General features: G+C 33.8%; 1 protein-coding gene across 1 annotated transcript; it reads right to left on the bottom strand.

Moving 5' to 3' along the window:
- Nucleotides 1-3,558: 3,558 nt before the first annotated feature.
- Nucleotides 3,559-23,292, bottom strand: LOC150082107 (ankyrin repeat domain-containing protein 10-like). Its single transcript, XM_090379105.1, has 5 exons — nt 22,899-23,292; nt 9,848-10,009; nt 9,337-9,428; nt 7,033-7,334; nt 3,559-4,830 (listed from the first exon to the last, which is right to left on the bottom strand). The coding sequence occupies exons 1-5, from the start codon at nt 23,106-23,108 to the stop codon at nt 4,655-4,657; spliced, it is 942 nt and encodes a 313-aa protein (XP_090235231.1). The 5' UTR covers nt 23,109-23,292; the 3' UTR covers nt 3,559-4,654.
- Between the last annotated feature and the right edge of the window lie 2,525 nt (nt 23,293-25,817).

Below are 25,817 nucleotides of genomic sequence, written 5' to 3'. Positions count from 1 at the left end.
AATTTTTAATTTTAGGATGATTGTACGGCTTTTCCACCCTGCCAACCATCCCTCCAAAAATAGAAGCCTAGGGCTATTGTTTACATATTGACAGAGAAACAATGTTATTTGTAAACAGTAATTTTGATTGGGCAGTAAAGTTAGACTAAGTGATGTGTTTTCCAACCATAGCTCCAAAAATTATTCTCAGTATAATGGCAGCTATGTGAAATAATTGCTTTTTATGGAGACAGCAGAGAATGTACTGGGCTTGGGTGAAGTTATTTTAACATTCTCAGACACCTTTTCACACATATTACTTCAGGGGCTTACATCTGGTGAGTATGGGCTTGGCACACCCAAGGTCCTGAGCTGGATATCATCATTCTTCTCTTGGTGATTCCCTGAAGAATGATATTTTTGACCATAGAGTAGTAAGATACGTTAGTACTGTGCTTCTGACTCTTGTTTTCTCTCTCTGCAGCAAAAGTCTCCGGCTTCCTTGCACCATATGGCTAATAATAATAATATGCAGAATATTTAATCCTGTCTTAAAGTTACTTTTCTATTTTGTATTTTAAAATGGTCAGGAGACCCAGCCGTCCATTCAAAAATTTATGCAGCAGCTGCATAAACTCTATTCTTGGCAACTTTCCCGCAACCTTTGCCCTTTTTGTCTACGTTACATAAGTGTAATACTCCTTGTTCTTTTAAGCAGTGATTTCTCATCAGCCTAACCACATCTGTAATTAGGCTATTAATGATCAACTTAAAACTGTTGTATACATCACTGCTCTTCAATCTGTAACTGCCCCATTCTAAGTTTTTTTTTTTTTAATTACTGCATGCTATATTTTCTTAAATATAAAAATAAATTTTCTGTTTATACTCCAGGACCACCATATAGTCAGAGGAGGAGTTCACAATACAGAAAGAAGACAGCACAATATTTAGCAGTCACTCAAAGCATAAGTACATAGGCACCCACACGCCTGAACACTGCTATGATTACTGTTTGGTAGTTTATACATACACAACCGTTCATTTAATTTGTGGAAAAGCAGTGCCACTAGTTTACAAACTGTAGTGCACACACCTTGTGAGGATATGTACTGTTTTATTACAATTTTCACAAATTTTTTTTCTTGATTTCACAAATTTTATTTCAATTCCAGCCATTGGATTCAATACATTTAACTTATTGAAGCACAAATTTTTAAACATGGATAAATTATATCAAATCTGTTTATTTGAACTTACAAAATATTTTAATGGAGCACATTGTGTCTCACACGGTTTAAATGTTAGAAGCCTCTGGCATATATGAACTCCTCGTTTCCATTACAACTTTAAAAGTTATTCTATATGTATTCTTCCTACCCATTTTATCTTCCCAGTGGCTAGAGGACATGTACAACCTTGGACTGTCGTTCCCTTACCTTTATTGCTATTTTTAATATTTTATTTTAGGGGGATGCAAATTTGCTATTCAGTAACATCACTCCAATAAATGCATAATTCAATGCCCCCTAATTCAGACTGAACAGGTGATCCATGTTGCAATTAAAGGACTGATTTTAAACTTTGTGTACTAACATACAGTTCTACTAATGGCTTCGCACTTGCAAAGTTATCCATGTTTTATGTTCTAACTCCGTTAAAATTAAATATCATTTATTTAATAATTGTTTGGAAATACAGAATGCCGTATATTTTCCATTGTCTTCCCTATTATTATAATGTTTAAGACACTGTCACCAGATTTAAAAGGAGGAAAATGGTAACTCTATTCAGTTATAAATTAAAGCAAGCGAGAGATTTTACTATCAGTTGAAGTAACCAAGTTTTAAAACAGCTGTTTTTAATTAGTATGTAAAGTAAGCTTTAATAAGTAATTATATGTTAATTAGACATGAAGTTAGCAAAACTATTCCTGGAAAAGATTTATATGCATTATAAAGTCTCAAAATTTTGAATAAGATTTACTGAAGAAATTGGAGAACCCAGGTTACAAGTAAGCTCATCAATTGTAGCAAACAAGAGCTGCTTTACAAATGAAGCAGCTTATGTGAGCAAGGTTATTTTTTAAGATAAATTTTGTGGGAACTCTTCATTAAAAAAAAAAAAAAAAAAAAGTAAATTCCCTAATACATTTTCTCATGTAATACAAAAATAATGACACCATTAATATCTCACCCATATAATTTCTGCACTCAAGTCTCTCAAGCTGCAGTAAATTAAAACCTATTCCAGTATCCATATTTCATCTCGTCATGCACCGCAGGAAACAATGTCATTTTTTTGGTATTATTCTCAGCAAACACTTGCAAAGATTTTTTTTTTCTTCCAGTCTGTAGGGTATTATTTAACTCTGGACTAATTCGCTGTCCACAGAGTTAAATAATACCCTACTAACTAAATATTACCCTAATAGCTTTTCTTTTGGTGCACTAGCTGACGTAATTACGATGCCAATATACAATCGTCCCGCCTTACCTCTCGTTTATATACTAGTTACCAATCAGTGTTGGTCAAACTTGATAAACCTTAGGAGTACACAGGGTAATAATCTAATGGCTTGGAAGCTGTGCACGATAATTTTCAAGCTTCAGAATCCTATTTCACTTTTTCTATTATTCAATAAAATTGTCTCGCATTCATTCAGTTCAAAATTGCAATTTAATTGGTGTAAAGAAGAGAAGAAATAAAGCTATTAGTAAATTTAAGTTTGCCTGAAGGCAAAGTACAAATTGTGTATATCAGCAGTGAAGGATAGAAATAGTATGTTAATTTTGAAAGATTATGCATGATTTGGTTTTAAAATCATTAAACAATAGTAAATGTTATTTTGGGTAAAAGGTTTGAACAGTGTTCCTAAAACTGCTTGCTGAGGAAAATGCAATATAGATTAATGGACACAGGAACTGAAAGTGAGCTGATGGAAGGGACCTCAAAGCTGGATTGCATGAAAAATCCAAGTTCTACACTTAGGATTCTACATAAAAGCCTACATAAATTCCCCTCCCCATAAAAGGTAGGTGGGGAGGGGGATTGTCCACACTGTCTTTTAGCAACAGTGTACTGTTGTTGGTTTTAAACATATTTCCTATACAGCACTTCTCCTACCCCTAAAAATCAAATGGGCATTTGATTAGAGGAAAGTTGATTTTCAAAACATGCCCCTATATGAGCATGTTTTCACAAGCCTGGCCAGTTCAAGTCTGATGTCACGTGCACATATTTTGCAAAAAATTTGAAATATAGGCCTGAATTACTGAAATAAGTTGTACTTTTATTGTGCATTGTAATCACAAATGTCAGTGTAGTAGTTTTAGTTCTCTGGTGGCTGTTTGTTATACCTGAAAGAGGGAAAACCAACAAACAAAAAAAAAAAAACACAACTATATTGCAGCATATTTATTTTGACTTTCTTTAATAGATTAAACAACGAAATATTTGTTTCGAACTACTTTAATCATATTTACAAAAAAATACACAAAGGTTTCAAACAATCTTGTTTTCAACCAATGCTCATTCTTCACAGTACTATTAAGAAATAAAAGAATGCACATAATTTATTTCAAAAACTTTAGACCGTAAAGAAAAACATACACTGCCTTTGAGGAGAGGAAATAGCGAGATTAAACATACACAGTATAAACAAGTCAAGCTTTTATAAAATCAATTTTTTGATTAAATTGCACCCGTCTTGAATGTCCAAGATGACTGCTATTTTCAATGACATTTTAGTTGTTTCCTTTTACAAATGATAACAAATGGTATTACTAGCATTAATACCCTATATCATAATTATTTTTATAAGAAAATTGTTAAGGTTATAAATTTATATTTTAATAATTGTATACACAAGATACAATTTCTCAGTGGTTGTGCTAGTCAATTTACAGGAATAGTTGATATGTACCAATAAATGGCAGGATTATATATTGACTTTGCAAAGCACAAGTTTAAAAACAGTTTTCATAATACTGAAGTTCAAGACTACCCTTTTTATTATGCATAAAAAATAAACATCTTTAATTATTCTCACCTGAATAGTAATGTACCAAAATTATTTCATTAAAAAGGGTAAATTCATTCTGAAAAACTATATAAAAAAAAATTGATCCTAAAATTGTTAATAACTGCAAAATTTACACTATGCAATCTCGTTCCCATATGGCAGTGTAGATTATCGATGCTAAGTTTGCACACAGTATTCGTTAACTGTTTACATATCAACAAAAACTGCATACAATTTCTTTCAACAGAAATGCCTCCACGACTTTACCAGTTTAAGTTAACTATTAAATAATACCCACGTGTCTTTCCAGTATAGGGTATTTTAAAAAAATTTAATCTCACGGAAAAGGTGGATGGCTACTATATCAAAACAACTGAGTTATATTAACAAGGTTGTCATTACAGTAAATGCCTAACAAAATGGGTGAAAAATATATTTATTACAGTCATTACCCATATATATCACTCAACACCAGAATTACTGCTGTAAGAAAACAGTAAAAAAATATAGCAACGAACTGGTGTAAGCAAGAAATATATATACAAAAAAAGTAAGTTGGAAAAAAAAAAAAAAAAAAAACCATCTCTGGGAGTTAAAAACATCTATCCTTGGCAGATGTGTGCTTTCTATTGATTCCTGTCCTTCATCTTTTCAACATCCATGCATCTGACTGATGAGGTTTTCCAACAAAGCGTGTTGGTAGCCTTGTTCAACTGTACGTAAACTCTGATGCTCCAAAACGCTATTGGTTGCCATAGGAACCGCCGCCATAGAAACGACGAAAGTACCATTTAAGGGTCGCTGGTAGAAGTCTCCAGTATTAGGGCCTAGAATAGCAGAAATCAGCCAATTATCGGATTAATGTGATACTTAACTTAATGACATTAATATGAAATCAATGTCATTAATAAGAAAAAATGTTTTCGTATAATCTGCATTGTCATTACAGTTTAGTTTCTAATTAAGAAAAATATCTATAAAATATGAAGATAAAATTATTTTATAAATTTAGTGTTTAATACAATAAGTTTAATCTAAATAGTAAAGATAATTTTAATTATATTAAGCTAATTTCTTTAGTGTTAAGTAAGAGCATGCTTAATAATTTCTATCTTTTTTTTTTTTTTAACCATACAGGCCGTTGTCACGTTTAAAGAACTATCTCTAAGTAATCACTTTAAGAAACTACATTAAAATATCATCTGGAGTATGTTTCTAGACTATCTTAACTTAAAACAATAATTCAACATTCCAGAGATTACGAGATAAATTATACTAGCCATTGAATGCTCTCTGCTTCAAGGTCATATTTAACGCCTGATTGGGAAACACATGTAGCTTATTTGTTTACATTTTCTAAACACGCAGAGAGAGAGAGAGATTTGTTAAAAAAAAAAAAAAAAGGAAATTGCGGTTTACAGAAAAATGCAAAAGTAGAAAGTTAATGCAATGAAAGTTCGTAAGAAAGCAGCGTTCGCGAGAAAAAGGAAAACAAATGAAGAAAGGGAATAAAGGAAAAAAAAAAAAAAAATTTTTAAAATTATATATATATATATATATATATATATATATATATATATATATATATAGCTTCCGGTTTAGGAACACCGTTCATTTCTACAAATTAGTAAATCGGGAATGACTTTCCTATAGCGGAAGATGCGTTCCCAAGAGCAAATTAAACCTCCAAGAAAATGTTTTTCTTCCTTTAAAAAAAAAATTTAAATAATGAACATATAGTAATATAAAGAGGGAATGTTTCAAATTCAGGTCACTGCAATATTTGAAACGGCATCTAAAACAATAATTCTTTGCGTTAACTTTTGCAGTGGACGTGCCCGAAAACTGTCGTCTGTCCATTCACGGTGACAGAGGTCGGACTTGTGCTATTAAAAAAAAAGTTCAAAGTCAACCTGAAGTAACAAATACTGTTTTTAATCTGATAACAACACCCATTAGGCGAATCCGTTATCCATTAAACACCGTGTGGCCAAGTAGACAATTGCAATTAAAAAAAAAAAAAACGTTCTAAAGGGCACGAGCGCTGTCACCGTCGCTGGAGAAGGCCACACTGCCTTGTGAAATGGACGTTCGTAAGATAAAGTACGTTCATAAATCGAAAGTTCCTAAACCGGTACTCACTGCAGAATGAAAGGGGGAAAATAAGTAAAAATATAGAAAATAACAGCAAAAACAAAAACAGGATGAGAAGTGATATTTGCTATCTTTAACAGCCTAAAATTTGGCAACCGCAACCTACAAATCGTTACAATACATTTCATAACTGAAGATTCACCTTGAGATACATACAGCCTTCTTAAGTATCTCCTGAGATGAAACTTACCTCTAGAGTCTCATCGATCACACAGACACTTTACATTCCTCCATCTACCACTTGAAAACTCTCACCTTCGTACTGCGACTTGAAAAGGTCCCAGCTACATCAAGGACACCGATGAGGGAAGGGGAAAAAAAAAAAAAAACTGGAACAGTTTATCTACTGTTTGTTGACAAGGTTGGCTGCTAAGCCATTTTTCCATGACGTGCATATATTTAGACGTTTATCTGGGGTAGCGTCCAAGGTTTAACACTCACTTTGGATGATACTAATTGCATAACACGATGGGACCCGATTACTCATGCGGAGGAAGTTTACCTAACTAAAGATGGTAAAGGACACAAAAATAAACACACACGCAATAACTGTTAGAAAACTACGCAATAACATTGCAAACGAGTTCGCGTTATCCGTACGTGAACAGGGCAATTGCTGTTTAAATATGCATGAAAGACAACAACCCACGAAATTTGCTGCCAGTTGGAACCACTTTGTTTGTGGATCATTGGTGGAGTAAACGAATGCGGCGCCATAACTAAAATGAAGGCTAGGGATATATTCCGCCACACAACCCCCTTACCTTTGCATTCCTCCAGCCATTGATAAAACTTACAAAATTGCTAATACGATGGTGCCGTATAATATTAACATTAAAGCGAACCAGAGTTAACTGTTCTTCTTCCCCCCTTACCTTCCGTACGAATCCTCTTCACCTCTCCATTGAGACCGGAGAGGGTCCTCTTTCTGCTTGCCACAATTCCGTTAAGATTCATCGGGACCGACTGATCCGTGAAGGGAACAGTAATGTGGAAGCCATTTTGAAAACCCCCATTGATATTGTGTCCGTTAAAGCCATTTTGGTGGAACTTCATCCCGTTGGTCAATTGGCGATTTGCTTCAAAATTGTCATTCCCCTGGAGGATAGCTGCTACAGCAGGGTGGCCACAGGCTAAGGCTAACTTTCCAGCTGTTTGCCCATTTTGATTTGGTAGTCTGCAAGGGAACAAAGCAAAACCATTTTTCATTGTAACTTCTTGGTGTCAAAAGATATTTCTGAGTCTTAAAAATAAATGCATTGTATCGAAGTGATTGCTGAATTTCAGAAATGAAAACTGAAGTCCCAGCACTGCATCCGGAAATATTCCTATAAAAACAAACATTTCCACACAACTCTAGAATGCAAACATCAAAAATTCATTAAAAGAATAATAATTAAATTAATAAATATTAAAAAAAAGTTTTCTAATTTGTTTCCTATAGTAGGGAAATTACCTGCAAAAAAAAGAAACTGCACGAACCTTCCCTTCCCTTACAAAAAAAAAAAAAGGATATATCTCAGCTGTTCCCTGCAAAATTAAATCAAAATTGAGGGAGGGTGGGGTAAGGGGTGGAGTGAAAAATCTTCAAAGTTCAGGGGCCGGCCTTGACTAAGTTCGGATATTCCTAAATACGGCATTATGAAAATGTTATGCAGAATAATATTTCTGTATTTAAATTAAATAAAAACACCGAGTTTAGCAAATTTAATACATCAGAGCACCTACTTTAATACGATGAACGAAAATATTAAAAACAATACATATTAAAATTACTTGTAATGGAATGCACAATATAAAAGATACCATAAAACTAATAAAATACAAATTATAAAATAGTATCTACATAAAATAAGTAGTATAAGACAAACATGCAAGAAGTTAATCAAAATATCCTCACGAAATCTCTAAAATGAAGCCACAATCACTTAACATGGGAATATAACTTACCATGAACCGGATGAACACAGCTACATAATTAATCTTCATTAATGGAGACCACATTATATATAGATCAAAAGTTTGCATAAAAAAAATGTTAAAAAAAAAAGGTACAATACAATTATTGCATTAGTTTTTTTTTTTTTTTAAACTTACAATTCACTTAGGGGTATAAATTTTAATTCTTTGTCAAACAATTTTTACTATATCAGTGATAATACAAACACACAACACCATATTACGTTAAGTAAAATTACCATAATACTAAAAAAAATACAAGATAAGAGAAAATAAAACAAATATAAATAAATATCGGAAACCCTAGTTGATTTATCATATTAAATACAGTAATATGAATAATTTAAACACCAAAGGTTAAAATATATGAATAATAATAATAATAATAATAATAATAATAGAAGAAAATGAATATAAACAGAATTCGAAATATTACTTAAAATATTAAATATCCAATTCACTATAAAAAAATTTATAATATATCTACATTATAATGAAACAGTATAAAATTACATTTCACGTTAGCAGAGAATTTTCTCAAAAATATATAAATGCAATAAAATCATTTTTTATAATTGAGTATCATTATTACCAAAGCTTGACATACTTACCGGTAAAATTTCTTACTTGCCTTACGATTTTCACGAGAGAATATATCTAATTCTGAAAAAAAGAAAGAATCCACACACACAATATGCAAAATCATGAGCCAATCGAAAAGCCAAATATCTGTGTGTGTAAAATAAAGTGATAATATTTGGTAACCATTGTGGAAATCGATTTTAAAAAAAGAAGAAAGTAAAAGAACACCATTCTCAAATGGTTTTTATACCGGAAATAAATTTCTTTTTCTTCCATTACGTTTCACTTTCTTTGAAACACCTGGCAACTCGCCAACAGCCACCAGAGAGGCTGTTGACCTCTTTCCAAATAAGACGCCAAATGGAGGAGGTGTCATCGTGGCCATTGGGTATTTTGGGAGAGACAATGGAGTGTCGTATTAAAGCCCGGTCACGTAATTGTAGGGGGAGCTTTAAATCAATCTATCACTTCCGTACAAAGCCTTCTAGTAAAACATTTGAGTGTTGGCACGGGATAGCAGACTGCCACAAAATGTCAGGGGTTAGTGAACTACAGTAGATTTTGCCTTACTTATCCACTTGGCTGTAGCTTACTACATTGTCAGTAAAAAAGTATTTTGCCAACACAACTCGACCTACCTTTCATTAGCACCCCGTGCCATGAGTAAACGAATGGATTCCATGCGACCGGTTCGCGATGCTTTATGGAGTGGTGTTTCCCCAAGGTAATCCTGCAAAATACGCAGTCAATCACTAATAAACTCAATTATAATGAAGTATGCAAATCACACTAAAACCCAACCGTGAGGTCTATATAATGTGGTATGATGATAATTAGTGTGGTGGTTTTTATTTATATGATCATTAAGACTTAGTTATTACAAGGATAGTCCATTAACACCAACAATAAACAAAATAAAAAATAAAAATCCCATTTAATTTGTAGCAGTAAAGTAGATGAAAAACAACTGGAAATTGGACTTCACATTAAAACGCCTCTGAGAAAATGAGGCAAAATAAAATTTTAAAAAAGGTGAAATTAAAAAAGAAAAAACACCTGGAAAAGCAACAACTTCATTTCAAGACATTTTCACAGGTTTTTTTTTTTATATTTTGCTCTACTTTTTCTCATTATAATAATGACAGTTACCTGCAAATTGGCATTGGCTCCCTCTTGGAGAAGCCACAGGAGACATTCAGGCTGATCGGCGAGAGCTGCAATATGTGCGGGAGATTGAAGAAACCTGGAAGACTGCAGGTCAACAGCTCTATTGCATGATAACGCGAACAACACCTTTCTCAGGCAGTCAAGCTATAAAATAAATTAATCAGCTAATTAGCGAAGGTCGGCAGCCTACATAAAGTCTCATGCTAATCACGCAACTAAAACTATTCAAACAGGTTCTGTGATTAGAAGAAAAACGAAAAAAAAAAACTAAATCATATTATTACCGGTCCCACTTTCTTTAAAATTCCCGATCAGCCGGATGTAAAAATGCTTGTTTTGGCCTTGCATTCTTAAACTACGTGGTGCTTACTCTCTAATAAAATATGTAAATTATATCAGAGCGCTGATGCCAAACACAATGCAATGCAAGAACTCTGGGAATTCACATAAAAATTACACAAGCTCTGTTATCATACGCAAATCTTGAATATAAATTTCACTGAATTATAGGTTGATTGTTAACCTCCTAACAGCTTTTTGGAGCAAGCATAATGCACATTAAAAGGGCACTATATTTTTAAATAGATAGGTTTCATTTATGTAAGTATAATCTATATTGTACTTCTAAATAAAATTTAATAAATAAATAGTAAATCTATATTTACTGTATTCATTTAGAAATTACTCATGGTTTGGAGGAACTTATTCAGCATGAGTAATTCTTAAATAAATAAATAAATAAATAAATACCGTAAATGAAAATATACATTATTAAATACAACATTTATCAAACTATGCGCGCAGAAGCGCCCTCTAGCGCCGGGAAATAATCCTTCAAATGTAACCTGTAGTGGAAAAAATTTCGATCTTATCAAGTGGCAAGCAATGCTGATAATAAACTCCAACTCGTGAATAAAACAAAAAGTCCACTGCATGTCTATATTATACTCCTAAAGTTGTAATTAATAAATGGTAAAAAACTGTATTTAGCATTTCTTTAGAAATTCGCTCATAAATTGGGTCAACCTATACCCTACATGAAAATATTCATTAATACTACTGTCGCCAAACGTTTTTGCAAGCAGAAAAAGGTATTCAGAAATAATGACACTGAATTAAGAAAAAAAAAAATTAAATATGCTCGTTTTTAACATTAATTATCAACTATTACAGCTTACGTAATTATTTTGGATGTGATACAAATTTCAATGCACTGCTATTCCAATAATTAGCAAAATATTGGTTATTGACTATGAGAATTTACACAATATTTAGTGTTCGTACAAAGGGAAAAAAAGTCATTCTGACGATTAGAGTTTTTATAATTCTTGAATCATCGATGCCTTAATTAATGGCATGCAGTTTGACGATGTTAGATATACAATAAGCGTATTATCGCTATTAATTACGATAATATTAAGTACCATATTAAATTTACAAAACTGCAAATTATTAATTTCAACTACGTATATTTAGAAAAAAAAAATTACCCAAAACCTTTGAGACAGTGTAAAGTGTATGCGTGTCTGACGGCACCAACGGTTTCCTTCATCTCCGCATTTTTTTCATTGTGGGTGTAACAGTTCAACTGCAAAGGCCAGAGATTTAAAAGTGTATGGATTTTGTAAGTGTAGTGTTATGTATTGTTGTTTTTCTGGCCATTTAGCCACTAGACCCCTGCGTTTGAGACACTGGGGCATTATATCCCAAATCGGAACGTCTAGTAGCACTAGTTGGAAAGACCTCACTGTTTCAATCTCCAGCAATAAGCTGGAGATTGAAACAGTGAGATTCGGCCTTGCAAGATTTTTTTTTCTTTTTTTTAACATGAGTACCTCAAATTGCATTATGCCTAAAGTCAAGGATGCTCTTAATCTGCTGGTCTCTTTCTTCCAATATAATTTACATCTACTTGCACTACTGCCATGTAAGAGTACAAAAAACAAATGTTTGTTTGGGAATTTTTTTTACGCGCATCGGCGTCAATGGCCATAGTGCGCCAAAAAACGAATGTATTTGTTTAACAACTGTCTATCAAAGCGCTTTTATGCAAACACTAATAAAAGTTTATGTATATGAAATATCAGAAAGAGCGTCTCTTTCTGTGCTGATGTAAGATCCCTTGACCTTGAAAGCCACACGTCAACCATCTGTCTTGAAATAATGTTTTGTAAAAAAAATGTAAGTGACGTCCAATGGCGTAACTAGTTTAGCACACAGGTCGCGTCGCTACCCAATCCCAATGCAATATCTTTAATCAGGATGGAAACTTTTGTCTCTTCACCTTCAGACGACCCGCCATTACTGCTACACAGTTCAAAAGTCGTATCAAAGGTCGCAATCACAGAATAAAGACATCGCTGGAAAAATTAACATCAAATAAATGGCTTTAAAAGAAGGTTATCACTTATTCATAAAGCAACTACGCACAAGTCAATATCACTTGGTAAAAGATTCAATCGCATTTTCTGCGAAATATTGAAAATTTTTCTGGTAGACCTTGTGACCTGAAATGTGGAAAAGAATATTGTTCATATTCTTTTCCACATTTGAGGTCACAAGGTCTACCAGAAAAATTTTCAATTCAGATGGCGCCACAAAAAAAAAAAGTTACTACCGATCTGGTAATAAATTCCCTAAAAGAAAATAAAACAAATTTATTCTTTCAAAAATATAAATAAATAAAAAAATTACACCTAAACTAGGAAGAATTCCTCAAACAATTTCGTGTTTTCGATCAATCATATAAATATCAGTCAAAAATTCATGTATGAATACACAGTTAATTAAACATTATCGTACATCATCCTTATTTTAGGAGGAAAAAAAGGAGTGCTGAAAACTAGGATAATGTCTAAATGTTTAAGAATTAGAGCAAGTTAAAAGCATAACCGTCAACAGAAAATTCCTAAATACTTAACATATATAGATACGTTTTAAAACGTAAGAGGAAAAGAACATAAAGAACCGGCTTAAAAGGTTATTACTCCGAAGTGCACCCTCCATGTGCTTCGCAGAATTTATCCTCCCAGAATGGTTTATCTAAACTCCACACTGAGCCACAAGTAGCTGCTACTGTCTCAGCTTAGTACATATTTGCTAAAACGATACAGTTCTTTGAGAAGTTTAATTTATTCTTTTAAGATTTTAAAATAAATAAAACTCAGTTATTATTTTTTTTATCATGATGGTTTGTTATATTAAATCGTTTTGCAACAGCAGATAATTTTTGATCGTCAAAAATCCATTTGTGAAATCAGTGTTGAAGGGTTACATAAAATCCTAATTATAACCAGTGGGAATATGACGATTTTTATTTTAAAATCAGTATATCAATACGGTTCAATGTGCCGATAATTCATTTGTATATTTACCCATTGTTTAATTAAAAAAGTTAGCTGTCTGAAGAACCGTTTTAATCTTTATATGTAAATAATTTATGTATACGAATCATGCTTATTGGATACAGGATATAAAGTATATACTAAAATACCCCAACTGGAAGATCTTTCGAGGAGCAGTTCTCACACTTAAAATCGTGAGAGAAAACCAAAGGGAGTCTAATTTAGAAACAATGAATTGCATTGGACAAAATCAACAGAAAAAGTTTTAAAATCCTGCATCTATCCAAAATCATTACTTCTGCATATTCAAACGTTGCAACTTTACTTCTATACTCAAAGCTATTATTCACAGGAAAAAGATTTGCCAACAAAACTCCAACTGCACTATTCTTATTTACTCAGATTAATCAAGAATACGACATGGTTGCCGTCTTTGAACAAAAGAAAAATTAACAGAAACGCTTTTGTCAGCAAATAACGAGAACATGACCAAATGTCCCTTGTTTCAACAAAGATGAAATGGTACATCAAATTAGTGATGGCTAGTGAGTGACTAGCCATCACTAATTTGATAAATGAAATTCGTCTATTCTCAGAAGACAATCAGGTCGTTGAAGGTTATTCACTAACTTCCCTCTCATAATTTCACCTTTATATGGGTGAAAGGTAACACTGTCAGTTATGCCTGCGCAGGCATGCCTGTACAGGTCTACCAGGCACCCATAGTGCATCCACACGCTCCCGTAAACCTGTCACCATTCATTCAGTCGGCTGATCATGGCATCGACAGACGACGTTTTAGCAATAGTTGGCTTATTATTTGCAACGAAGTGTTTTTTTCATAGAATTTATGTAATTATTAAATGATAGTCGAATAGGGAAAACCCCCAATCTGACAGTGCGCCTGCCTCGTTGCTACACGCGCTCCGGTTTGCCTGCACAGGCCACTCCGGTTCAGGCAAACTGAATGATTTTTCATATTTCCTCCGGTCGTCTGTGCAGTTTTATCATCCACACGCTCCGGTAGACCTGTACTGACAGGTTTACCTGAAAGGCTTCCGTAGCCGAGTGGTCAGGAGCGGGAGTGCAGTAGCACACGCTCTTTGAGTAGACCGTGGTTCAAGCCCCTGACTGCTGAATACGGTCGATCTGCCAACCCGCACTGGTCCAGCGTGGCAGATTATGGTCCATTTCCCTCAACATGAATTGTTGAGGAGGCTTCCATCCTGCAGTGGGTTGATAATGGCTGCACTTTACTTTTTTTTTTTTTTTTTTATGTAGCGGCCTTAACTCATGGTACCGACTGCTAAAAGTAAGCGCTGTTGTTCTTCACTAACTTCTCAACTGTTTGTTTGATGAGAAGGGGTGCATTGTGACAGGGAGAAATCAGTAAATGATTTTGATCGGTCTGGTAAATTTCTTCTGGATACTGCTGACTGGACTCTATCAGGCCACTTCCAACATTAACATTTGAAGGGCGTAAGTTACCTAACTGTCGCTGCCACGATATCGAATAAATTCAATTAGCGTTTCCGGTTTTCAGCTAAATTTTTTGGCGCAAAGGGGACAGAGGGAGGTGGTAGACGAATTACCACGTTTTCCGAGAAAAAAAAAAAAAAAATGGAGTCAAAACCAAAAGGGATGGTTCCCTTTTGCTTTTTTTTTTTTTTTTTCTGGTTTTTCATCCGGTTTGAATCACGGTGACCTTTGCTTGCCGCAGGCTACATTAACTACTAGCAGTGCTCACCAGTGTTGTTACTGTTTTCCCTGGTACTCACCACAGACATGGGATACTTACGGGGTAAGTAAATGTGGTTTTACTGGCATAACACTTAATAAATGTTAAAAATAAACATGCATTTTAAAAATAAGTTGCCTAGCTTGAATTTGATACTGCTCTGGCGGGATACGAACCCAATGGTCAAATGCGAGGGACAGAAATGCACGCGTTCGAGTGACCCCGGTTCATGCCACGTGACTATACAGCGGTGTTCTTGTTTTTTTTAAAAAGTTCTCTATGTATTAATTAGCGTGCAATCAAATTGGTAGGAAACTGAATATTTTCGATTAGAATCTAAAAAATAATGAAATAAAATGCGAAATCGATACATGGAATACGCAAGGATTGAGGGAGAGAATGGAAAATCATAACCATTTCTAACATTAATATATTAAAGTAACCCCCCCTCCCCCAAAAAAGGTACAATAAAACAAGATGCCCACCTCAGCGCAAGGCTGAGGTGGGCATCAGTTCGTACTTCAGAAAAACTGAGTGATGGAAGCAATCGAGTGAAACAGGATTCACGGATCAATCGTTATGTTGTTATACTTAAAAAAAAAAAAAAAAATCGAATAATTATTTGTTAAGAAATACTGCTTTGATCACTTATTCGACTGTTTCGGAAACAAAATAACTCTACTTCGAGTGGATGGATTCATAAAATTTTATATGAAATAAATAATTAAAAAAAAAAATTCAGCAATCCTAAATTTTGTTGAAAGCGGACTAAATCCCGGCAAATATTTTTTTATCCATCCGTCCGCATGTAATGACTACAATCCCAGTGAATGAATTTCCATAAAACTTGGCTCTTTTAGTACGGCTTGTTGAACTTTCCCAAAATACGGTTAATTAAAAGCGGCTAATTATTTCTTTGTTCATAGATATGTTGGCCGTGCACTGATTGAATGAAAATGGGCAATATGGAGGATGCACAGAAACGAAATCCTAATAGTGCCATTTTATTTAGACGCATTTTGTAAAAAACGCTTTTTTCAATTTTATTACATCAACTGCTGTACAACATGAAACAATGGTTGACACTGTTCACACTAACTCATAATATTTTAGGTTAAAAAGAAACCAATCACAAAAAAAAAAAAAAAAAAAAAATTTTTTTACTGATCAGTAGAAGACAAGTTTGTAGCGCTCATCAGTATATCAAAGCATACCATCATTGTGATCAAGTCTGTCTCTAAAATAAATTGTGGCACTCGTGTTCCCGATTCGCATTCGCACTACGCAGTCTCACGCGTGTGAACATATTAATTATAAAAATGTTGTCGTATCCTAAGGGAAAAGAACGCATCCGGTGCAAAGCAGCAAAATACATGATTAAAAGGTGACCAGTTTTAAATATTGTAGGTTGATTCATAAATCAAAGGAGACGATACAAATTGCAAAACAAAAACTACGTTAAAGCAACCAGATATAATATTTTAAAACCAAACTCAACAAGACAGAATAAGCAAGCTTTAAGAGTTCTATAAATCAATATAGAATCTAATGAACACGAATTCGCTGACACTGCGCACTGATGATCAAAGAAAAATAGCTGCAAAGGCGAATTCCTAATACCCATGAAAGAAAAAAAAAAAAGGAGACGAAAATTTTTATTTTAAATACACCTTACAAAAGATAAACCGCGTAGTTAATGCCTTCAACTGGAAATGCAATCGATCTTGTAATGACTGCTCCATAATTAGAAAGCCTAATTCTTTCATCGTTAACTTTTTTTCTTTCGTGTATCCATTATTCCAGTTTGCACCAGAGAATGGATCATTCAAAATTAATGGATCTAAAGTGATAAAAAAAAAAGAGAGAGAAAATAGCCTTCATTTTTAAAAATATTTCTTTAATAAATCGAGACAGTTCTTTATTCCATGGTGGAAGGCAATGAATTCATTCTGTTGAAAAGAACAGGTACTTAAAACCGTCCCAATTAAAACAGAAGCATTTTTCACCCTCTTCCTTCTGTAACCTATCCTACCCTTTCCAAGAATAGTATCTAGCTTAGCAACGAGCCCTAGCAACATCGAGTGGAAATGTACAGGCGCACCATAAAGCAGTACATGTACATTACCAAGATTCTGGAAGTGGAAATTTCCACTGCAACTCACGCGCATTCTCACAGTGAGATTGGGAATGGACGAGATTAGAAGAGTTTCTTTCAAAGTTTGTCTTTGCTTTTAAAAAAAAAAACTAGTTTTCGATGAAGTAGATCCCCCTTCCCCTTTCTCCAAACAGCAAACGCCTACTCATTTTTTTTTCATATTTTTGTTATTGTTTTCTAAGTGGGAAAACATTTTCGCAATCCAACCGGTTTTAACTCTATAATTTAATGAGTATTAATTTATTTCAGGCTTATTATTTCTTTAATATTTTTTATTTATTCTGCCTTCCCACCAGAAATATTATTATATAAAAAAATTAACTTTTTTGTTGCTCATAATTCGTTATATTTGGACGAAGATCAAGGAAAGATATTATTCATTTTTCTTTATTTGTTATTTTCCGGAAATACGAACAAAAACAAGCAGTGTAGGAGGTAGGCGCAACAGGATGTAACTCTTACTTCACTTTAAAATAGTCCCTCTTTGAAAAATACTGCCACCTATTGACAATAACACTAATTAAAATGGCAGAAATGAAAAATTTTCTTTGAAGTACCGTAAGATCAAAAACACCTATTTTTCACACCTTTAGATATTAAAAAAAAAAAAAAGAAAGAAAGACTGATTTCAGTGAATTTTTTATTTCTCTTTTATGCATTCATAAGATCTCGAAACTTCGCTAAGGTTTTGAAAGCTGTCATAAAGACCCTACATATGAAATATGTATGCTTTCTTATTTCTTCTCATTATAAGAAAAGCACAAGGATTTTTATAAGGTTTTTGCATCTAGGTTAATAACTGCACTTTCACTCCTAATTCACCTATGTAAGTAGGCTGGGTACCTATAGACGTGCACCAAAACATGCAAGCACAATCGATTATTCGCCTAGATAGCTCATGATTATATTCCACGCCACGCCATTAATAAGATATCGGTTTATTCGCTGCCAGTCACTTGTCTATTAAGGGGTAACGTATAATTTGCGTACCACTCAATTTTATGCACATCCCATGCCAAAGATCACTTATTAGAATGGCTGGCACAAGTTTCCACAATGTGGCAAAAATATTTCATATTTAAATATTTTTCATTAGCTCATTCATCATATTGATCTGAATAATTTGCACAGCCTTTTAACTAGATACATCGATTACGGTTTATTTAAAACACACCTGTTTTTAGCTTAGATGTCAAAAATATACAATTAGAAAAAAATTAAGAATTAATTTTTCCTTAATGTGTACACTATTGTCATATTGTACAATATCTAGCTGCTTGCAAGTCAGTGGCAGTCCCAGGATTTTCTATAGGAGGATGACTAAGATCAATTCCAGGACATCATTAAGCTTTAATCATCAGGTGTAATTTAAAAAAAAATTTTTTTGAACATTTAAAGGGGGCTATAGCCCCTTAACCTGGGACTACAACTGCTTTCAGTTATTTTACGTTTCATGAATTTAAAAATTAACTCAAGTTCTGGTTTACTGTATTTCTAATTATACGTCGATGACAAACGTTTAGTAGCGCCATCTACTGACTAAGAAAGGTATTTTTTTCATTTAAGTATTTAGCAATGACATTGATGCTATACTTTACTCTTATTTTTCAAAGAATTTTCAGTATTTTATTTATTTTTTAAAAATAAATTTCTTCTACACAGTCGAAAAAACATAACATAGCGTTATTTTATTTAGATTAATAAAACTTAACAGACTAGCCGATAAGATTAATTTTATACTTAAATTTGATTTAGATTCATTATAAACCGTTCCTGGAAGATTAAAAATAAACTATAGAAGAATAAATGTAATTGGAGGTGGTTTAGTAATTCCTGGATTAACTTTAGATTTAAAAAGTCAAAACATGTTTTGATACTTGCAAAACACGGTTGCTGGTTACATACATAAAAAATACAAGATTAAAGCATGAAAATTCTAGAAATAACTTCTGTATAATTGTTGCTTTCTAGCTATTTTTCTTATTTACCAATTTAAGTCTTTAAATAAAAATTTAAAAGAAATAATTTAAAAGAAATAAAATACGTAGCACAGAAATAAAAGGATTATCACGAAGACGGCATTAATTTAAGCAACTTGATCAGCAAATATGTTGTAGGGTTTTATGCGCACCAGCAATTTACGCCACATTGAGCAGTTCAGCAAATATGTCCTTGAAATTCGTGTTAGAGGAGAAATACGTGCCTGTTTAGAACGAAAATCGTGCTCTGAGAATCCATGAAGGGCATATGCATATATTAATTACGTTATTAGCATAGTCACGGCTAATATAAAACGTTTATTAAGTTTAACTCGTGAAGCTGATGAGCACGACAATCGATTTTCCATCGATTCATACTACCGCACACCTTCATAGATTCTTCAGATTGCAGAAAGAAAAAAAAATCCTAGAAATACACTTTTCTGCTATTATTTTCTATTAGTTTTCTCAATTTCTCTCCCCCCCCTCAATCCTTATCACCAGAGACACCATTTGCAATAAATACGCATGTCGGGCAAATTATGTACTGACCCCCAAAGAAAGTGCACCCAAATTACTTGCAGTACCTCTTGGCAATATTAGGAAATACTACCACAAAACTCTTTATGGAAAGAAAAGAGAGAGAATGGAAATTAAAAAAAAAAAAAAAAAAACTAGGTTCTCCATTACTCGCCAGGTCAGTTGGTCCTCTTTCCATTGACGTATATCCCCCCCCCCCCTTTACAAATTAGCCTCATTTTCCAACCTCGTTTTGTTGTACATTGCATAACGTGGAATCCCTTGCTAGCTAGCTTGGTAAAATCTGGTCACACGAGCGAGGAAAAATATTTTGCATTCTTCACTCTATCCTATAGGTTACAAAATTTGTTTTTCACTGGGAGAAGAGGTACAATCCAAATAAACACTTGCAGCTTTTACATGCGTCTATAAAAGTAATCTTAATTTACTTTCCCTGAAGATTAGTCCCATACCCACATAAAAACCAGTTAGTTACGATTTTAAGACTAATATATTCAGTATTTGTTTGCGAAACACTTAAAAAAAAATTTCCCAAACATTACACAGAGTTATTGAAAATAATAAAATTTTCTGTGTAATATGGAAAATCCGTCTATTCCCGAATAGAATTGAAATAACCCAAGTTTATCAAATTACAAAATGAAGTTCTAAATGCTTCAATACTAAGTATTTGAAGAAAAAAAAAAAAAAAAAAAGCGTGCCATGTAAATAGAATGTACGGAATTGGAGCAATAATATTCTTCCAAATCGCAATTTTCCAGAGTATCCTACTATATGGATCTGAGGTTTGGACTATAAAGGAAAAACAAGAGAAGAAATTACTAGCTGTCAAGATTGATTTTTGGAGACCAGCCCGAAGATCTAAATTGGAAAGAGTCAGCTTTTCTTATACGTGTATAAGAAAAGCAATGGATGCTCAAAAAAACATCAGACAGAATAGAACAGAAAAGATTACAAGGCATGTTACGAGAATGGGGGAAGAAAGGCTACCTAAAAAAGGAATGGAATGGATACCCCCCCAGAAAGAAAAGAGGAAGATCTAGCTAGACGCACATGGATGGAGGGAGTGAAGGCTGCTATGGAAAAGAGGAAATTGAAGCATGTGGACTGGGAGGGCAGAAAAGTATTGAGTAACAAAATCAAAATATAATAAATAAAAGTTAAGTCGACGATAACCGTTGATACAACGGAGAAATCCAAAAAGAAGAAGGAATTAATTGACGAGAGGGAAAATCATTGATTTACCCAAACTCGGATGCTGTCTTCAGCTTTTTTTTTTAATTAAGCTCTGGATTATACACACACACACACATATATATATATATATATATATATATATATATATAGAGAGAGAGAGAGAGAGAGAGAGAGATGGCACCACCACTTTATCCCATCTTTATGGAGCAGAGATTTTGATAATGATTACCATACAACTTATCATCAGACCGTAAAAAGATAAATCCCATACGGTGTGGGGGGAGGGAAGATTTTCCTTGACAATAAAAGCAGCTTCGACATAAAAATCGATGCCAATTTTCAGCCCACGAATGAGGAAAATACAAATAAGATGATTACGGAATAGCAATGAACACATACTGGGAACATTTAGCAACCTGACGTGAGCGGTGAGAAAAAAAAAAGTTACAAGAAGAAATTGCGACAGAGGCAAGAAAAATAAAAACAAATCTTGGCATATACTGGGAGTTACGATTCCCTTAAAATATAAGGAAATATTCAACAGGGGAGAAGGAAGAATACATAACTTCTGATTCACGATGATGAACTTACAAGAATAGAAACCTAAGTAAAGAAACAAGACAGACACTTCGTCTACTCAAGTACGCATGCGCCCGCACATATGCTATGCTCACTGTCTTCATAAATGGAGCTGTGAACATTTAATTATATAATGAACATGCAAGCTTCAAGATTATATCTATGGCAAAAAATGGTTATGCTCCAGAACATGGTTACCACGTACTTCGGCGAGAAAGAAGGCTAAATCGGGATGGATTGAAGCAAACGAAGACACGCCGGCAAAAATGGTACCCATGTTCTGTAGAATAACCCAAAAAAGAATGAATATTTGGTATGATTCTCCGTTGGGGCCACACTATTACTCAATACATCCATTCATAGCTTTATTGTCAGTTGTTTAAAGGGTTACGTAGTATTCTATTTGGATTAAAAGATGGCCAGCTGTTTATTGCATCATTTTTAATGTTTATTAATTTTTACATTAAGACGAAGAAAAAAAAACAAAAAAAAAAAAAAAAAAAACACTGGATGCCCATAGACTTATTCAATAAGTGTTTCCAGTTTCCATGTATTTAGTACTCAGGAGTACTAAATCCCTATCAAAAACAGATATCCTCCTCCCCACCCCAGATTTTCTATACCAAACTATAAAACAAAAACTTAAATCACTAACATGAACAGGCACTACTTAATTACATAACAAAATGCTACCCATTTCTTGATTATAATTATTTTAAAGCCATTTAATATATATTTTCTGTTTACACTCCGGACAACCAGACGAATTTACAAGATAGAGAGAGAATACAAGAAACAGCACCGTATTTAGCAGTCGCGGGCTTTAACCCCGGTCCTCATTAAAAGCGATTTTAGGAATGGAAACCCCTTTTGGCTAAATTCAGAACAGGGTACGCACTCCACACTATCGGCGTTTTTTAATTTTGTTATTTTTAATGGACTTTCATTTTTGGCTAGTGAAAAAAAGTTTGTTACATTACGCCACTAATTCGAAACAAAAGGTTAGGTTATGTTATGCTGGAGTGCGCACCCTGTTCTGAATTTACCCAGCTTTTAAATGCTGATGGACTCAAACTGCACGTCAGCTGCCTTTAAATAAAAAAAAAAAAAAAAAAAAAGTGAAGAATTAAATAAGCACTTGGAGCTTTTCTCACAATTTTGCGACATCCTCTAGGCTCGTTCTCACTCTAATTTCACTTTACGTTGTCAATGGACAGCGTACAAACTGTCAATTCTCCCGCCATAACACAAGCACGCACCAACGTTCGGTAGTACACATCAATTGTCGATGAAAACACCAAAAACAGTACTTCTCCTACAAAGGATTACGTACCTAGTTTCCTTCTTTAAACCACCTCGTCAAGTAACAATTTCAACAGCCAGGTTAATTGGCACACAAAGACCAACTGGCTGTTACCAACCCCTCCCCCCCCCCCCTCCAAAAATCAGAAGATTCGAACACTAAACGATTACTATTTAATTCTAATGTAACTATTCTTACCTTTCCAAAATATGCAGCCCAATGAGCAGGAGTCCAACCATGGAGACTGTCTTCTTCCCGCACAGAATAGAGACCTGTTTCCATTAACAAAGAAACTGCTTGAATATTACCATCTCTACATGCTTGATGAAGTGGGAAATTATTACGAAATGTTATCTCATTTCTCTCGTCCCATTGACTGGTTGGTACATTTTCGACCATTAGTGCCATGATAATAAATAATTAATACACAGAAATAACTTAACTTAACAAATTAAATGCCAGTCTGATGTTCGCACATATGCACTCAGAAGCAGAAGACTAACTAAACCAGCAGACTAACTTCCTTTCTGCGGACACCCACGTTGCAGATATTCTTCGTCTGCCGCTTTCGATTTGTTTTAACATCCGGGAGCTTGTACTGATGCCGGTACGTTGATCTACAAAGGCGCGTGCAGCTGTATTTCAGTCAAAGGATTCTTATTGGTTGAGATAAAACACGTATGTAGGACGTCATGAAATGGAAAAGTTCCTTGAGTGACGATTTGTTATGCAGAGGCCGGGGCCACCAGTACAGGTGTTGGCCGTTTGCCTTAAAACTTATTGGCCCGTTGAGTTACTAATTTTGATAAAGCTGGTAAAACAAAAAAGAAAATGGAAGAAAGAAAAGCTTTTCTGTTCAGAACATGACGTATTAATAATTCCCAGGAGTACTTTTTTTAATAAAGAATCGTGATTAAAAAATAAAATGGTATGTGTATCTCCCTTATGAAAAATGTTGAAAGTTTTCTTATCGTTTTCAAATTAGAGATTGTATAAAGAGAAAATTTAGGTCACAGGAAAATCTAGAAGTGTTTATAGTTCTGATTTACCGATAAATAGACCACAGAAACAAAATAAAAAGGAGAACTTGCCATATCAGTTAAATATATCAGTGTATGAAAAATCAGTAATGTTTGTTAAGCGAAATTTAAATTTGTTGTTAATATTAACGGAAAAAGAAAGTAAAAATAGTTTCATTACTTGAAAACCTGTTATGTTGCGCTGGTTATTATTTTTTATTTTTATTATTTAATAATACAATTAATTTCATAATTAGAAAATCCGGTATGTGGCGCTAGTGCATTTGTAATCAACAAATAAGAAATTATAGACTGATCATATTTTCTATTATAATAACAGGAATTTATAATTAACGGAATAAATAAATATTAAATATAATTTTGTATTGAATAATAATTATAAAGAAGGTCCATTTACAGTATTTATCTTTGCTAGGGGTCCACTATTTGTTGCTGGCAGATATATTACATCATTTAATGCTCAATGGCTTCCCATGATTCAAAAATGTGAACTTTTCTTTGATTGTTCACATCATCGTGCATTTTCTCAGTAGATAGCAACATGGTTAAAAAGCATATATATAAAAAACTTTAATACGCTGAGATCGGCGTATTGAAGTTAATACGTATGGCCATCTTCTTTATTATAAAAAGTTAAGTTGATGTTGCCAGTAGAAGGAGGTGGGGGAAGAGATGGTTGTAGGCGGAATTCAAGCTCGATTTATCATTATAAGACTCTTTCCTTTGTACTTTCATCATCGGTGCTTATTTCAACACAAGAAAGTTCTAATCAGAGTTGAATCTGGTTACAAATTCCCTCTAAATGAATATACTACAGGTTAGTGGCAGGCGCCAACCACCGAATAAATTCTCGAGAAGACGTTCTTCGAAAAATCATTGGACTTTTTGGCATACATACAAGCCTTGCGAAATATGTTGTAAGTACACTGACATATCTTTGTATTCAAAGAATTACATTCCAAAATAAATAAATTGTTATTTATTTTGAAATGTATCTGGTATGTAGCGCTAATCATATATTTATTTTAGAATAAAATAATAATCAAGTATTCTTAGAATATGGAGTCAAGACTCCATCGTTCATGCCGTGAATAATAATGAAATTAAAATAAATATTTTCCATTTTATAATAAATACTGTATTTCGGTGCGTGTTTAAATAAACGTTCCCCAACGCATGTTAACGATAATTTAATTTAAACGCTGAAATATTGGGAACAGGACAACTGGGACTACTCATAAATGATGTAACTCAATGAGAGGAAAGCACGTGATGTAAAATGTTACAATGTGTTGTGAGTGGAAGGGGTGGGCGTAAGGATGCTACATGATTTGAACTGAAGTGCGCCCTCGTGTAATTAAGGTGGGGGGGAGAGAATTAATCCTGCTGTGACGAAACGTTGTCTGTGGGGGAAGGGGTGTTCTTAAAGTTTGAGATAATGATTTGGAAATAGTCCCATGTCGAAAATTTGATGGCATGCAGAAAATAGTTTGAAACTGGAGTTGACAGCAACTCGAAAAATGTAGAACCCCTGTATAACAAGTATTAATTACCACTCGTCTTTGCTGTTATTTTAAGTATACTGCACTATAATTATGTTTAAAGGTTGGCCTAATATATTTCATGAATTTCAAACGATCACATGGGTCAGCTAGTGAGCGCATGTAACCTGCTCGGTACACAGATTCCGGAAGTTCAGAACGGTAAAGCATGAAATTATTTCAGGCGCAACGTCATTTTCGATCTGTAAATTCCTGACTTATTTACCTATCTATCTACAAAGTAAAGGTACACAGAAACTAACTTATTGCGTGCTGTGGTTGGTTTGTATGCCTGCACCATTGCAATGCATGTAGTAATTCTTTTGTCTCTGTGGCTTCCGCAAATCGTACTACGCCAGTTTAGGATGGACTATCATGTTTCTCTCCCATTATATTACTTTTACAACTATGGACAGGGAATCGAATGTGCATTGAAAGTTAACGATTTTTCTTTTTAATGGATTAAACTTGTTGAAATGGTTATTTCTCACCACATTGAGTTATTTTCTGAAAGAACTGACAAATATTTCTTCTTT

Source organism: Mastigoproctus giganteus, chromosome 8 (genome assembly GCF_048544385.1).
Source record: "Mastigoproctus giganteus isolate SK-2022 chromosome 8, ASM4854438v1, whole genome shotgun sequence".
Taxonomy (NCBI): Eukaryota; Metazoa; Arthropoda; class Arachnida; order Uropygi; family Thelyphonidae; genus Mastigoproctus; species Mastigoproctus giganteus.
Note: the sequence above shows the minus strand (reverse complement) of the source record. Positions and strands in the feature narration are given on the sequence as shown.